Source organism: Suncus etruscus, chromosome 5 (genome assembly GCF_024139225.1).
Source record: "Suncus etruscus isolate mSunEtr1 chromosome 5, mSunEtr1.pri.cur, whole genome shotgun sequence".
Lineage (NCBI taxonomy): Eukaryota > Metazoa > Chordata > Mammalia > Eulipotyphla > Soricidae > Suncus > Suncus etruscus.
The window spans coordinates 20,582,920-20,597,495 of NC_064852.1; the positions used below are offsets into that span (position 1 = coordinate 20,582,920).

At 56.0% G+C, this 14,576-nt stretch overlaps 3 protein-coding genes across 3 annotated transcripts in view; all 3 read left to right on the forward strand.

Annotated features, from left to right (window-relative positions):
- The window catches only part of LOC126009287 (surfeit locus protein 1), a 161,258-nt gene that overhangs the window by 70,333 nt on the left and 76,349 nt on the right, over positions 1-14,576 (forward strand). The window lies entirely within an intron of this gene.
- FAM163B (family with sequence similarity 163 member B) overlaps positions 1-14,576 on the forward strand; it is a 174,463-nt gene that overhangs the window by 40,957 nt on the left and 118,930 nt on the right. The gene's annotated exons all lie outside the window — the stretch shown is intronic.
- On the forward strand, positions 4,384-10,086 carry MYMK (myomaker, myoblast fusion factor). Its single transcript, XM_049773721.1, has 5 exons — positions 4,384-4,518; positions 6,649-6,763; positions 7,159-7,307; positions 8,993-9,109; positions 9,937-10,086. The coding sequence occupies exons 1-5, from the start codon at positions 4,384-4,386 to the stop codon at positions 10,084-10,086; spliced, it is 666 nt and encodes a 221-aa protein (XP_049629678.1).

Consider the following 14,576-nt stretch of genomic DNA (forward strand, 5'->3'; position numbering starts at 1 on the left):
GACATGGAACATATCCGGCAGACCTGGGACATGTGTGTGCTCATAGACACATGACATGTATGGATACAGACATGGAGTGTATAAGCACATATGCATGAACATATGTATACGGATACATGTACATAGATACGGGCCATGTGTGCATACAGAAGGGACATGTGTACGCATGAGCACACATGTACACAGAGACCAGACATGTCTGTTCATGCCAACATGGGGTATGTGCACAGACACACATGTGAGGCACCTGGGTTGCATATGCACAGACATAGGATCATGTACACATAAGTGCAGGGAATGTGTACACAGAGATAAATGTCCTGTGTACACATGCCTGGAACCCAACGATGAGCATCCAGGCACATCAGGTTCGTGCCACAGCATGCATAAACTTAGGGGAACTCAGGAGGCACGCCAGCTGTATCCCGGGATTTCCCTGATGTGGAGAAATGAAATAACCTCCACGGGATTTCTCAAAAGGTCCGCTGTGGATGCTTTTTCCCTTGTGTGGATAGTTGAGGAATTCCTAAAGAGATAAATCCATGCCTGGTATGACATTTTCTGTCATTATTTGGCTATCTCTCCTTTGTAAAATCTCGGGCAAAAATTGGCCTCAAATTCTTTTCAGAAATCCCAGCACCAAAGATTACTAAGAGAACCACTTTTCTGGATAATATTTAGCACCAAAATCAAAGACAATACTTTCTGTCTTTTTCAAATATGTCCTTGCAGCCTTAGTTTCTAGCAATAGGGCATAGCCAGAAAGCAGATCTTGGGCTCTGGACTCTTCTCAGAAAATGGGAACTGCACCTTAGGGGATTTGGCTCCTTCCTTGACCTCTAAAACAATAGAGCTCACCTCAGTGAAGATCATGTTCTTAGATTTTTTTCTACTTCTTTTTTTTTGTTTTGGTTTTTGGGCCACACCCGGCGGTGCTCAGGGGTTACTCCTGGCTGTCTGCTCAGAAGTAGCTCCTGGCAGGCACGGGGGACCATATGGGACACCGGGATTCGAACCAACCACCTTTGGTCCTGGATCGGCTGCTTGCAAGGAAAACGCCGCTGTGCTATTTCTCCGGGCCTGATTTTTTTCTACTTCTTAATAATCCCTTATTTTGCATTTGAAGTTAGTTGTTAAAAGCTGCCCTGAGTGTGACCTTCTCTTTTGTAACTTAGAATTCTTACAGCTCAGGCTCATAGTTTAAGTATTGTTAAACTTTGCTTTGTGATTGTAAACATTCTTCTCTGTACCTATGACTGGCTTTACCCATATAAAAAAAACCCTGCTTAAAAGTTAAACTTGTCGAACTCCTGCAAGAAGATGAGTTGACCCCACATACTTGTGTGTGGTTTCATTATTTCACAATTTCATATTTCGCTGCCTGTGCAACCAACTCTCCCTGAAGTGGATTCATTAAAATCCCACTGATGATGTAGGACAGAAGCCGCCTACAGCAGACTCGGTCCATCCAGGAGCCTTCCAAATCCTATACCCAATGTGCCCTGTGACTGGAGTTCCGGGGGAGGGGGGGATGGGGACCAACGCACATTCTGGGTCCCTACATTGGGTACCCAGGCATGACTAGGGACTGCCTGTGTCCCCTTAACCCCCTCCAATCTCCACGCCCTGGAGGTGTCCTAGCCTCCTTGTTGGACCCTGACACCACCCTCTGCTAGGTCTGCTTGAAGCCAGAATATAGGGAAGACCCCAGGAGGCATAGGCTCTGGAACTGGAACACAGAAGATAAATAGGACCTTCCTCTGTGGTCAAGGACAAAGGGAGTTCATGGGAGACTTAGGGCCCCACAGTCCTGCCAGGCAGGAGACCAGAGTACCCAGGACCTGCAGTGGCTACACAGCAAGGGAGCATTAGGCCTGGAGCACTTAGCAGGACCTCCCACCCAGGACCAGCTCAGGCTGATTTTCAGGGGTAGTTCCAGGGCACCTGTGCCTATAAGAACCCGCTGTCACTACATGTTGGGGAGTGGCCAGAGGGGGCACTAGCATGTAGACCAACGCTAGGGGTGCCTCCATATCCCAGACACTGACAGTCAGAGCCACACCCCACAGCACAGCACACTAGGTCAGTCACCTGGGGCCTGGTGTGGGGGGTCCCAGGCCTCTGTCCAGCTCCATTCTGGGGTGATCTAGTGCTGGCGGGACAGAGTGGCCCAGTTCCGCCCCAGCAGCTGTGCAGACAGAGCCTAGGGGGTGGGGCAGGGGCATTCCAGGCATTTTAGCACCTCTATAAAACCCGCCTGCTCCAAAGTCCCTCCAGCCCCAGCCACCCCCAGGATGACAGTTCTGGCCTCAGTTTCCCCCTACTGTAAAGTGGGGAGAGCATAGGACCTGGAGCATAGAAACGTGACAGGCTCAAGATGGGGGCCCAGTCTGCACTGAACTGATGGTGTTCGGCACCCGTACAGAGGACTGAGGGGTTTTCCTAGGAGTCGAAAGGTTTGAAGAAACCCTAGACTAGAACAATGAGGCACCCGTCAGGTATGGTTCAGGGACATCAGCAGCTGAGGGCTGAGGAGGGGGCATGGAATGAGACCCAGCACTGTATCTGCCCTTGCTGGTGCTGAGCCCCCAGCCCTGTACCCCCCAAAATGACTGTCCTCCCCCAGCTCTCAGACCCAGCGATTCCCCTGAAATGACCGAGGGTCATTTGAGACTGCGCAGAGCCGGACGGCGGCCCCTGGCCAGCTGGTCGGGCTCCAGAAGGCAGGTCTTGGCCAGCAGCCGCCACACCGCCCCCAGCTCCCCACCCCTGAGGTGAGGCTCCATTTCCAGGCCCCCCCACCTCTCTGCCTGGAGCTGCCCCCCCCCCCAGCTCCTTCCCCTGCATCGCTACCCACCTCTGCCTCCCCCTGTGCCCTGTGCATACCGCCCTGGAGTTCACAGCCCTGCTCCAGACCAACTGCACACGCCTTCCTGCAGCTCCAAGCTGAGAGCACCTGCCGTCTCCACTTTCCTCCCAGGGGTGGGGGATGTGGGGCTGGGGGTGGGGGGGAGCCGGGCACAGCACACACAAGCTGCTTTTCCCATTTGCACGGGGGAACAAGGCTCTTCCCAGGGCCGCCCCGCCTTCTGGGCCCTCATTCATACTTCTCCAGCCCTGCTGGACCTCAGCTTGCCGGCAGTGAGCAAGGGAGCAGCTGTGGCCTGCCTGGGGGGGGGGGGGCACCCATCCCCCAAACACACACATACACAGATGCTGGAGGGGAAGGAAGATAGGGGTAGGTGTGTGCTGAGTGGCACAGGACTGGTTGGCTGGAGGGGCCTCTGGTCACTCACACAATCCTCCCCAAGAACCAGGGGAGCCCTTGCAGGGACTTAAGCAGGACAAGCTGAGTCAAGAAGGAACTTTCCAGGTCAACAGCAGACAGACAGAGGCCACAGCTGACTTTGGACAAAAGATGTTTCCGGGGAAGTGGGTGGGAGCTGCAGCTGCGTGGAAAGGCCCTGGGGACACGCGGGCAGGCGGCGGTGGAAGGGAAGGGGGATGGGAACGTCACCCCCTCCACCCTGTTGTCCCCACACACTACATTCCAGTGCCCAGGAAGCACAGCCTCATGCCCAACTGCTGCCCGCCCAGCAGCTGAACCCCGATTCCTGGTCCACCGTGGACGCGAGCCACGGACATTCCGTGGGCACAGAGAGTGCCACATGCGCTGTTTGCTTGGCGTTCCAGGGCAGGCAGCAGGCACAGGGCCGGGGGCGGGACTCTCCACCACCCTGGGCATTAGGGGGCATGAGCCCACGTGGGCACACATTGGCCAAAGCCCAATAGTTGTGCCTGTAGCAAGCAGGCCACTTTGTCTGTCCGGAAAAGAAGAAATGGATGAAAGTAGCTCTGTTTCTTGGTGAAGCCCCTGGAGGTAAGAAGTAGACAGATCCTGCACCCCCATCGCACCCCAAAAACGGGACTCCCTGCCAGTTTCCCTTAAGATCTCTTGCAACAAATGGAGGTCCTTCCTCCACACCAGCAGCCAGAGTCTGGAGCCCCTCACAGCACCGAGGCCTATTGTGTCCACCCAGAAGAAACTAGGGGTTCACGATCAACAGGAGCAGAGCAGGAGCAGGAAGCGAGGGACCAGCCCCAAAACTCCTTCTCGAGCTTATGCTCTGCTGACTGGGAGAGCTTATGCTCTGTCCCCGCAGCCACGTTGGCTCCCATTTGGGGTTCCCCCCAAGGAGGAGCGGGTGGCTCAGCGCTCACACCCACCACAAGTGTTGGTGACGCGGGTCTCAGCTGTCGGCTTGTCCCTGCCTATATCTGTCCTCGACCACTGCGGACGCTGCAGCTGCTGGGAGTACGAGCTGGGCTGACTGCAACGGTGGCCGGCAGCTCTCCTGCTCTGGGGATCCCCCTCCCCGGCCCATGGGGATGCTTTTGACCAAACTGCTGCTCCCCACACTCAGCAGCCTGGCCTTGCTCCCCACGGTCAGTGTCGCGGCCAAGCGGCGCTTCTACATGGAGTCCATGGTCTACCTCTTCACCATGTTTTTCGTGGCAGTAAGTCTGGGGCTGCGGGCAGGGGGTGGGGAACAGAAGGACATGGGGGTGGCCATCCTGAGCAAGGACATGGGCCAAGTGGGTCCTGCTCCTGCCTCTGTGATGGGAAAGAGATGAAAGAAGGAGCCCAGAGTAATGGAGCAGGGAACCAAAGTGGCCCCTTGCTGGGCCCCCATTTTCCCATCTGGGCAAGAAGGGGCCTGGGATTCTGCCACACAGGATGAGAAGGGCCTTCCCAGGCATCTTCTTCTTGCCTTGGCAGACCCCCACTCCAGGCCTCCTTCCCCCACCCATTCCCACTGGTCCTCCAGAACAGGGTAGCCTCAGCTGTTCCAAGGGACCAAGGGGTGGCCCTGCCAGCCAGACACCAGGACACCCCATCTCTGGGTCCTCACTGCCCCTAGACTTGGTTCTTGGCTTCTCCCATGTCCTGCTGTCCTCTCTCTCTCTGCCAGCCCATTGCCCCCTGGATTTCTGTACATGATCCCCTAGAATCTCTGTTCCTCCCACCCTCTCCAGCTCCAGGCCCCTGTTAAGTCTCTCTGGGCCTATCAATGTCTCTGACTTCTGTCTTTGTCTCCTTGTATCTACCCACCCTGTCCATTATCCTTCTTTAGACCAGATCAGACATCCATACTACTGCTTCATCAACCACCCTTACCCATCAACTACCACCCCTACCCATCAGTCACCCACCACAACCCCTTCACTCATCACTCACTCACCCCTACCCCATTAATCATCAATAATGCATCACTATCCCATCAATCACCCATCCCTACCCCATCAATTATCAACCACCCATCCTTACTCTTTCAACCGTTAATCACCCATCAATCACTTGTCCCTATCATCAACCACCCGGTCCAACCCCATCACTCACCCTTCCTGTCTCTACCCTGTCTCTGTAGCCTGGCACCTGATCCCCTGTCTCACCTCTGGGGTCCTCCCAATGGCCACCATGTTATCCTCATCCCTCATTTTTGTTCCCCATGAGAAACCATGGTGATGAGGGCACCCCAACTACTCTACTGCTCCTGGGCTCTGGGGCTGGGGATTCTGGGCTCCAGGGTCCTAAGACTGAGCTCTTGCCACATGTGGGGTATCTCAAGCCCTCTGAGCCCCAGAATGCCTACAGAGGGTGACAGCTGCACTGGGAATTCCCCAGTGTCCCTAGGACTAAGCTCTGCCCATGCATAGTGCCTGCAGGGGTGACAGCTGTGCTGGGGGCTCCCACAGGGGTGACGGGGGTGGTTCCAGGGGCTCGGCTTCTATGTGGGAAAGATGAGGTGCTGGGCCACACATAGCCTTCAAGAGCCTGCCTTGCCTCTTGCCCATCAGAAGGGGACCCCAGAGGTGCCCCTGAGGCTGAGCCTTGTTCCAGGGAGTCACAGACATTCCCCAGCTTGGGCCTGTGCACAGACCAGTGGGGAGTCAAGATTTGGCCCTGAGGCTCCGAGTAGCCTGGGCAGCCCTGCCGGCTGTGCCAGCCAGGCGTGGGCAACAAGAGCAGGAAGGGCTGGAGCATGGTTCAGAGACTGGTGCACATTCATCTGGGGCAGCTGCACCTGTCAGTCTGAGCTGTGAGTGGGGCCAGCCCTGACAACCCCCCATTCCTACTGCAGCCTGCCAAGCCAGATGGACGTGGGGCCATGAGTCCACCTCCTGCACTGCCATAGCACAAGACACCCCTCAGCCCACAGGATCCTGGATGGAGCACTGAGCAGGGAGCTGTTGCCTCAAGAGATGCAGATCATGACTCTGTGGCCTCTTCAGTGCTGCTGAAAGTCTTGGGGCCCAGGGACCCAGTAGGGTGAGGGATAGCAGTAGGGACCCCAGCATAGAGAGGCCCAAGTGTGGGGGCCCAGGTGTAAGAGATCCAGATGTAGAATATGCCCAGTGTGGGATATACCAGTAGTGGAATATACTTAGGTGTGAGATATGCCCAGGAGCTGGAGGGGTCCTGGCCTGGTTACCCGAGTGTGAAGGAATCAGTGGCTGCTTCTCTCGAACATTCTCGCCCTTACTGGCTCCATCCACGTGACTGTGGGAGTCATCAGCGGTGGTCATTCCTAGACGAGGAAACTGAGGCAGCGCCCTGGGCTGCCTCTCAGTGTTGTTCCTCCCCAGCTCTTCCATGCCTGCCATGGGCCCGGCCTGTCGCTGCTCTGTTTTGTGCGCCACGACACCCTGGAGTACTTCAGCGTGTACGGGACTGCGTTGAGCATGTGGGTCTCTCTCATGGGTGAGTGACCCCGAGACGGCCTGAGGCTCCCCACTCAAGCCCCCTCACCTGCTGCAGTCCTGAGACCCTCAATCTAGCCCAATCTAGCCCTGGGTCCCGCCTCAAGGACTGTCCAGTAAATTCTGGGCCCAGTTGCCACAGAGTGCAGACATGGCCCCTCTGCCCACACAGTCCCTGCCCACAGTCCCTAATTCTGAGGCACACACACACTTGCACACATAGACCCTTCTGGGGGGGGTGAAACACAGGGTCCTTGGAGGACTTGAGCCTGGAACATGCTGGGAACATGCCAGTCATCAAATCAGGCTACATATTGGGGTCAGTCTTGCTCGAAGGATGCAGGAACACCCCACACACACACCATTTAGCTCCCCTTCTCTCCCTGTCCCCCACAGCCCTCGCTGATTTTGATGAGCCCAAGCGGTCGACTTTGGTGATGTTTGGGGTCCTCACTCTCGCCGTCCGCATCTACCATGATCGCGGGGGCTATGGGGTATACTCGGGCCCCATTGGCACAGCTGTCCTCATCATTGCCATCAAGTGGGTGAGTTCCACAGAGCCCCAGGGGCCCCTGCTTTTGCCCCTGCAAACTGGGACCTGCCTCAGTTTCCACATCTGTTGTTCAGACCCTGGTTCCCCTTGAATAGAACCAAAAGATGTTGTTGTGCCCTACTGGGACAGGGACAGGACAAAAGAGAAAGCCCACTTGAGGGGCCAGAGAGATAGCACAGCGGTGTTTGCCTTGCAAGCAGCCAATCCAGAACCTAAGGTGGTTGGTTCGAATCGAATCCCGGTGTCCCATATGGTCCCCCTGCCTGGAGCTATTTCTGAGCAGATAGTCAGGAGTAACCCCTGAGCACTGCCGAGTGTGGCCCAAAAAAACAAAAAGCAAAAAAAAAAAAAAAAAACAAAAAAAAAACAACAAAAAGCCCACTGAGAGATGCTGCATTGATGGAAAAACAGCTTTGCCAATCGGGGAAGATACCCCAGTGGTGGTGAGATTTGTGCACTGAGCAGCCAGAACCCGTCGCTAGCCCTAAGACTTGGATAGGTGACTTTACATGGCCTTGTGCAGTGAGACTAAGGTCATCCTGACTGAGGATAAAGCCAGAGTACATGGGATAGATGGGGAGCTTCCCAGACTCAGATCAGGAAAAGCAGCTGAGGCCTGTGACTCCAGGGCCTCCAGAATTCCTGCACCCCCTTTCCCTGCCCAGAGCAGTACCCAGTAGCTCAAAGGCAGACCAAAGTGCTGGAGGACAGAGGTCCCAAATGGTGACCCCTAGAAGAGCAGTTTCTAGGTCAGGGACCAAGCCCCAGTGAAACAGAACAAGAGAAGTTCGGCCCCTGGGAGCAGTCACGCGGGTACATTCATGGTCCTGGGTTTCCCGCAAACCCCTGGGGTTCCCAGCCAGCTGGGAAGCGGGAAGCAGGGCAGCCGGGTCAGGGTCCGACTTGTCTGAACCCACTAATTAAGGCTGGAAGGCAGAAGACAGAGCTGTGCTCCTGATAACACTCGGGGACAGGAAGTGGGGTCTGGGCCAAGTTTAATCAGACACTGGGGGAGCCCAGGGCTGGGGACCTTGTGGGGCCAGGAATGGGGCTGGGACCAGCTGCCTAAACCCTTGCTATCTTCTGGCCAACCCCTGAGTCCGAGTCTGGGGATGTCTCCAGTATTCTCTGCCTCAGACAGGAGTTGGAGGGGTCTCAAATACTCCTCGGGCCAGAGCTTGGGGTCTCTCTAATGCCCCTTAGAAGGAGCAATGTTTCCTCTCTCCAGCTGCTAGTCTGCAGAGTTGGTGCCAGCCCTGAGTGGGGTGCAAGTGCAGAAGCCAGAGGTGACACCCCTGGATCACCTCCAGATGATACCCAGGACATTGCATCCTGAGAGAGAATATTTCAGAAAAATGGCATCAACATCACTGTATAACTGAGGCTCCTCAGCAGGGCATGGGGTTGGGGGCTGGCACGAGGCTCTCGCTGTGCCCCAAGAAAGATGCCTTGACCTCAGCATTTGGGTGGTGAAATGTGAACCCCAACCTTCTTCCAATAGGCTCCCTTAGCCTGTCTGTCCCCAAATAAGGCCCCTCCACTGTCCTGGCTGCTGCAGGACAGGGCTGGAGGCATCGCACACCCTGTCACAGCATGCTCAGGGACCCCACCAGGAGGCCCTGTCAGCACACAGACAGATGCTGCCACCCTGACCTGTGACCTATGACCTCTTCACAGCTGCGGCAAATGAAGGAAAAGAAGGGGCTGTACCCCGACAAGACCGTCTATACCCAGCAGGTGGGACCTGGCCTCTGCTTCGGGGCATTGGCCCTGATGTTACGCTTCTTCTTCGAGGTATCCCACTCCACTTTCTCTAAGGGTCTCTGGGCAGCTGCAGCACCCTCTCCTGGGCAGGGGACCAGAACTGTCCCTGGAATCACTACCTGGAGTGGGGTGGAATGTGAGGGGAGAAGAGGAGAGAGGAGAAAAGGATCTGGGGAGAGAGAGAAAAGGGAAAGCTAGGGAGGGGAAAGGGGGTACAGGAGATAAAAGGGTGGAGAGGGGGGGAGAGGATGAAAGGGAGAGTGGAAGAGGGGAGGAGGAAATAAAGGGAGGGAGAAAGGAGGGTGAGGAGGAAGGTATGGAGCGGGGGAGGAAGGAGTAGGGAGAAGGGAAAAGGAGAAAAAAAGGAGGGAATGGGAAGGAGGGTAGAGGAGGAGGGTGGGAAAGGGGAGGGGAGGATGGAGCGGGAGGAGGCTCTGGGAGGGGATGGAGTGAGGGAGTGGTTGAAGGGAAGCAAAGGATAGGAGGGTGCAGGGAGAAAGACCTCAGAGCCAACCTCAGCAGGGGGCTCAAACACCCCTTGAATTTGGAGGTTCAGTGGGCAGAAATGAGCAGGAGGATCTTGGGGCAGTAATGCTGGTTGTGGGGGGACCTTGGAGTGTGGGGGCGTGTCCTGGAGGCGGGGTGTGGTATGATAGGGGCGTGACCGGGTAGTGACAGGGCATAAATCTGGTCCTGAGGCAGGGTAAGGTGGGCTAGGTGTTGGGTAATGGGCTGGGCCTGAATGCTATAGGGTCTCGATGGCGAACCTATGGCACTCGTGCCAGAGGTGGCACGCGAAGGCCTTGCAGCTGGCACGCGGGAAGGGGTCCGCAATTAAGATATCCTTGTGCCCTCAGGATTGGGACTACACCTACGTGCACAGCTGCTACCACTGTGCTCTGGCCATGTCCTTCGTGCTCCTGCTGCCCAAGGTCAACAAAAAGGCGGGCAACGGAGGGCCGCCAGCCAAGCTGGACTGCTCCACTCTCTGCTGCGCATGTGTCTGATTCTGTCCCCCACCATCCTGGGGCATTCCAGTCCTCCAACCCTGCCTCTCTAAGAAGCCCCCAGCGGACCAGCGAGCACAGGGAGATCGGACCGGAGACCACGCCTTACCACACCTGAGTCCCAGCCAGGCCCCATGTTCTTCTGTGTCCAGTTGGGAAATAGGGTCGCCTGGCCCAATGCCCCCCTACAGAGGAAGCAGAGGGAGAGGCCAGCTCAGCCCCTTTCCAGGACCATTTGTCCCCACCCTGTTCTGCGTCCTGGCTCTGAGATCAGCAATTCAGTTGCAGACCTCGAGGGGCACCCTAACTTGTGACTAACAGACACTGAGACCCCATTGTGCCATGAATAAAAACTCCCAAGGAAATGTGCAGGGCGACTCCCCTCTGAGCCCCGTGTGCATGACTGTCCCTGCCAAAACCTGTGTCCCTTCCCCCATCCAGGATGGCGCCTGGCTGTGACCCCCCTCCCACCTGTCTGGACCAGCCCCCCCCCAGGGGTAGAGGGGCCTCTGAGACATGTGCTCACCTGTGTGCTGCTCCAGCAGGAAGTGACAGGCGTCTGCTTCCTGTTTGCGTCTGCAGGTTGCAGGCCCGAAGCCACCTGCTGGGGCCCGCCCAGGCCAGGAGACCAGGCTGGTGCCCACACCCTGTCGCTCGCCCACGGGTGCCGCCTGGCCTGAGCTTCGTGAATGTGTCCCCACAGCGGGTTGAGGATGACACAGCCAGGGCGTCACCAGGACCACCCACTAACATGTCCCTCATAGGCCATCCCCAGCTGGCTCTGGCCCCATGGAGGGGAGGCGCAACCTGGCAGGGGTGCAGGGGCACAGATACACATGGGCACATTTTTCCTGGTCCATGCAGCACTGCATAAGCAGGTGCCCTCCGAGGTTTGGCCCCACAGTATTCTTCCTGTGTCCTAGAGGCCGAACACCCAGTTTGGAAAAAGGCAGATCTGGGGGTGAGGGTGCATCACACACACCCCTCTGCCAGGCCTCCCTGTCCTGCCCCACCCCATGTTAACCCCCAGTTCCCTGTTTTGAGTCGCACATGGAAAGCCGAAGCCTAGGATGCTTCAAGTAGAGGCAGTTGGAGAAGGGGCATAAGCCCTGCGGGTCGTGCTAATTTATGGGGTTGTCTGGGCACCCCGCCAGTCAGTAAGTCATGGACAATTAGGAGGTGCTCCAGGCCACCCGTGCACTTGCCAGCAGCTCCGGCTCTTCGCTCCCCGATGAACCCCACTGTGCCTACTCTGCAGATGAGGGCACTGAGGCTGAGACAGGCCTAGACTGAGAAACCTCAGTCCACTGGGAAACTTGGGGGCAGGAACCGAAGGGCAGCACAAGAGAGTAGTGAAACGTGAGGAGCTCCTCCCGGTCATGCAGAAGTGGGGCCTAGGCTCTCAGCCAGGCATCAGAGCACAAGAATGGGGGCCCCTGGGAACACCAGCCCAACACCAATGGGACCTCGCCCTTGGAGAGCCACAAGCCTAAAGCGCAGACATCTCAGCAGTATACAGGGAGCCTACGGGTCCCCTCTACATCCCAGCCCTCAGCCAGGAGAACAACTACTCAGGTGGCCACTGGGGGTCCCTCTCCCAGAAACCCAGACAGGCCTCACTACAGGACAGGGAGGGGGGTGCGACTGTGTCTCCCCACTGGAACCTGGGACCGCCCACGCGGGCTCCCTCCCGGGACTGCCAGGGACGGACCCACCCGTCCCGCAGAGGTCCCAGAACATCCCAGAACCCGAAGACAAACAGGCTATTGTGGCCGCCACCCCCCAGGCTGGCATCGCAGGCGCTGGGCCCCCTCCCAGCTCCAGGCCGAGTTTCCGTCTGAGGGCGGCACGACGTTGTCCGTCTGCTACTGAAATTTCCTGTCTCTGTTATTCTCCTCGCAGGACCATCTGAAACCCTAAACTTTTATTGCCTTTTAAAAGGTTCAGGCTCCATTGACTTGGTCCCACTGTCCCACTGAGAGAGGCTGCTCATCAGGAAGGGGGAGGCTGTAGGGCAGAAGGGGTGCTTCAGTGGGGAGGGGGGCTTGTTGCAATAACTGGGGAACATCTCCATGCCAAGGACTCTCCTGGGGTCAGTCAGGCTTTCTGGGTATGGTCAACTGATTAGCTCAATGGTGAGTCAATCACCTTTTGGGGCCTGGGGAGCTATGTGCAGCATTAGTAAGTTCGTTAGTCAGCCTGCCGGTCATCTGGTTAGCTAGTCAGATGGTTAACTGACTAGCTGGTTAGTTGGTTAAGTGGCTGTTTCATTGCTCAGCTGGTTTTCTGTTTAGTTAAATTGTTAGTTCAGTTGTTGGTAAGATGGTTAGGTAGTTGGTTAGATGGCCAAATATTTGTTTAGCTTATTACCTGGTTAGTTGGTTAACTGGCTGTTTCATTGCTCAGCTTGTTTTCTGTTTAGTTCAATTGTTAGTTCAGTTGTTGGTAAGATGGTTAGGTAGTTGGTTAGATGGCCAAATATTTGTTTAGCTTATTACCTGGCTTTTGGTTAAGCTAGTTAGTTATATATTTAGTTGGTTGAAGGGCTAGTTAGTTGCCTCGCTGGTTGAAGAATTGTTCAGTTTATTAGCTGGTTATGTTGTTGGTTAACTAGTAACTTAGCTGGTTAACTGGTTAGTTGATTGATGATTGGTTAGTTGGTAGTTCTTTGTGGTCAGCCAGTGTTGCCAGCAGGATGCCAGCAGTCAGGGCACATACCAGGGTCCCTGGCTGCTCTTAGAAGCCCTGCAGTTGGGGCTGGAGAGATAGCATGGAGGTAAGGTGGTTTGCCTTGCACAAGGACGGTGGTTCAAATCCCGGCATCCCATATGGTTCCCCTGAGCCTGCCAGGCATAATATCTGAGTGTAGAGCCAGGAGGAACCCCTGACCCAAAACCAAAAAAAAAAAGCCCTGCAATGCCCTGGGTCCCAGCTCTTCCTTGCTCTGCACCCACCTCTCTCACTCTCTCACCTGAGGAGTGCAGCAACCAGGACACCCCATCAACCCTGAGGATAAGGAAAACTAGAAACTTTTAGACGGCAGCCCAAGAGGTCAAGTCTGAGGAGAGACACAGGTCAAGTTTGGTGCCTTGTTCCTCCTCGTGCCCCTCGCCCAGCCCTGTTTTCCCCTCTATGCCCATTGCTTTCCCCTATCTTCTCCTTTTCTCCCTGCCAGCTGTCCTGGACTACTGTGGTGTCAGGCTGTGGCCATGAGGCCACAGTAGACAGGACACACATGTGACAGTGCCTGGGCCCTGCAGAGCCTCCAGACTGGGGACTGGGTGATCTCTAGCCAGGCCCCTGCCAGCTGCTTCCAGCCACCACAGCATGACATGTGGCACATGGCCCCACCTCTTACTATCTCCTGGAAGATGAACTGAGGGCCCAGGAAGGGGCTATGACCTGATACCCTACTCCAAGGTGCTCGGCCAATGAGTGCAGTGACCCTGAGACTGGATGGAATGTGAGTGTGCAAAGCACCCCTATTCATTTTGGGCACCCTGGACCCATGTCCCACTGGTGCCCCATCACTTCCTGGCCCTTCTCTGTCTAGAGCAGGAGAGGACTTGTACTTGCTTTCACCCAGCCTTCTAGAAACATCTTTCCAGTGTTAGAACACAGTGGCCTGTGAGGGGGCTGTCCCCACAGTCAGGTGGGTCTTCCTAGCACTGCTCTGGGGTGCTCTAGGCCAGGGTTGTCACACTCCTGGGGCACCATCCTCTGCCTTCAAGCCATGCTCCTGAGATCAGGGTGACCACAGCTCTGAACCCCACAGCACCCTCTGTTCCTCCACACCCCAACATGAACTCTAAATCCCCTTCAACTAGTGACCTTAGGAGCACACATGATGAAATGGGGTACACCAGGGAAGGGTGCTCACAGCTCCCAGGAATAGAAAGTCTCCCTGTGGAATGGATGTAAGAAAAATGCAAAAGGCCAGGAAGGCCAGAGGGAACACATATCCCACTCCCTTCAGACTGACTTCCAGAAGCCAAAGGGAGCCTCAGATTCCGGCTCAGACCATCATCCCAGTAGGGGACAGAAGTGGGGTGCACAGTGGGCAGAGCCACCTTCTCACCGCAGGAGAGGTCTGATGAGAGGAAGCCACTGAGATGGGATGGGGGTCAGGAGAACCTATCAACACAACTACAGGTCCAGTATGGGAGCCTCATCCGCATCTTGACTAGCACCCCACGAGGGGTACTCAGCTTAGCCCAATACCAGCCTCTGCTTTCTGGAGAGTGAGGGGCCTCTAATTGTGAGCATGCATCTCCCCATGACTCCATGCTTCCTAGTAGGGGAGATTGGAGCAAGTTTCTCAGATATGTATGTGGGCTTTGTGGCTGTTGGGGTCTGTTCCCCATGCAGCTGGCCTGGACACACTCTGTTCCATGGCTGTGAGTTCTGTTCCTCCTCCATACTGTGGCCTGTGGTCAAGCTCTCTGTTCACCCCTTGACTTGACCCACCTCTCATTTCTAACCTTCTCATA

What these genes read in the sequence shown, in the direction of transcription:
- MYMK (XM_049773721.1), top strand. Translation starts at nt 4,384, where the DNA reads ATGGGGATGCTTTTGACCAAACTGCTGCTCCCCACACTCAGCAGCCTG. An exon ending in TCATCATTGCCATCAAGTGG is followed by an intron (nt 7,308 to 8,992) that starts GTGAGTTCCACA and finishes ACCTCTTCACAG; the next exon opens with CTGCGGCAAATGAAGGAAAA. An exon ending in TGTTACGCTTCTTCTTCGAG is followed by an intron (nt 9,110 to 9,936) that starts GTATCCCACTCC and finishes TTGTGCCCTCAG; the next exon opens with GATTGGGACTACACCTACGT.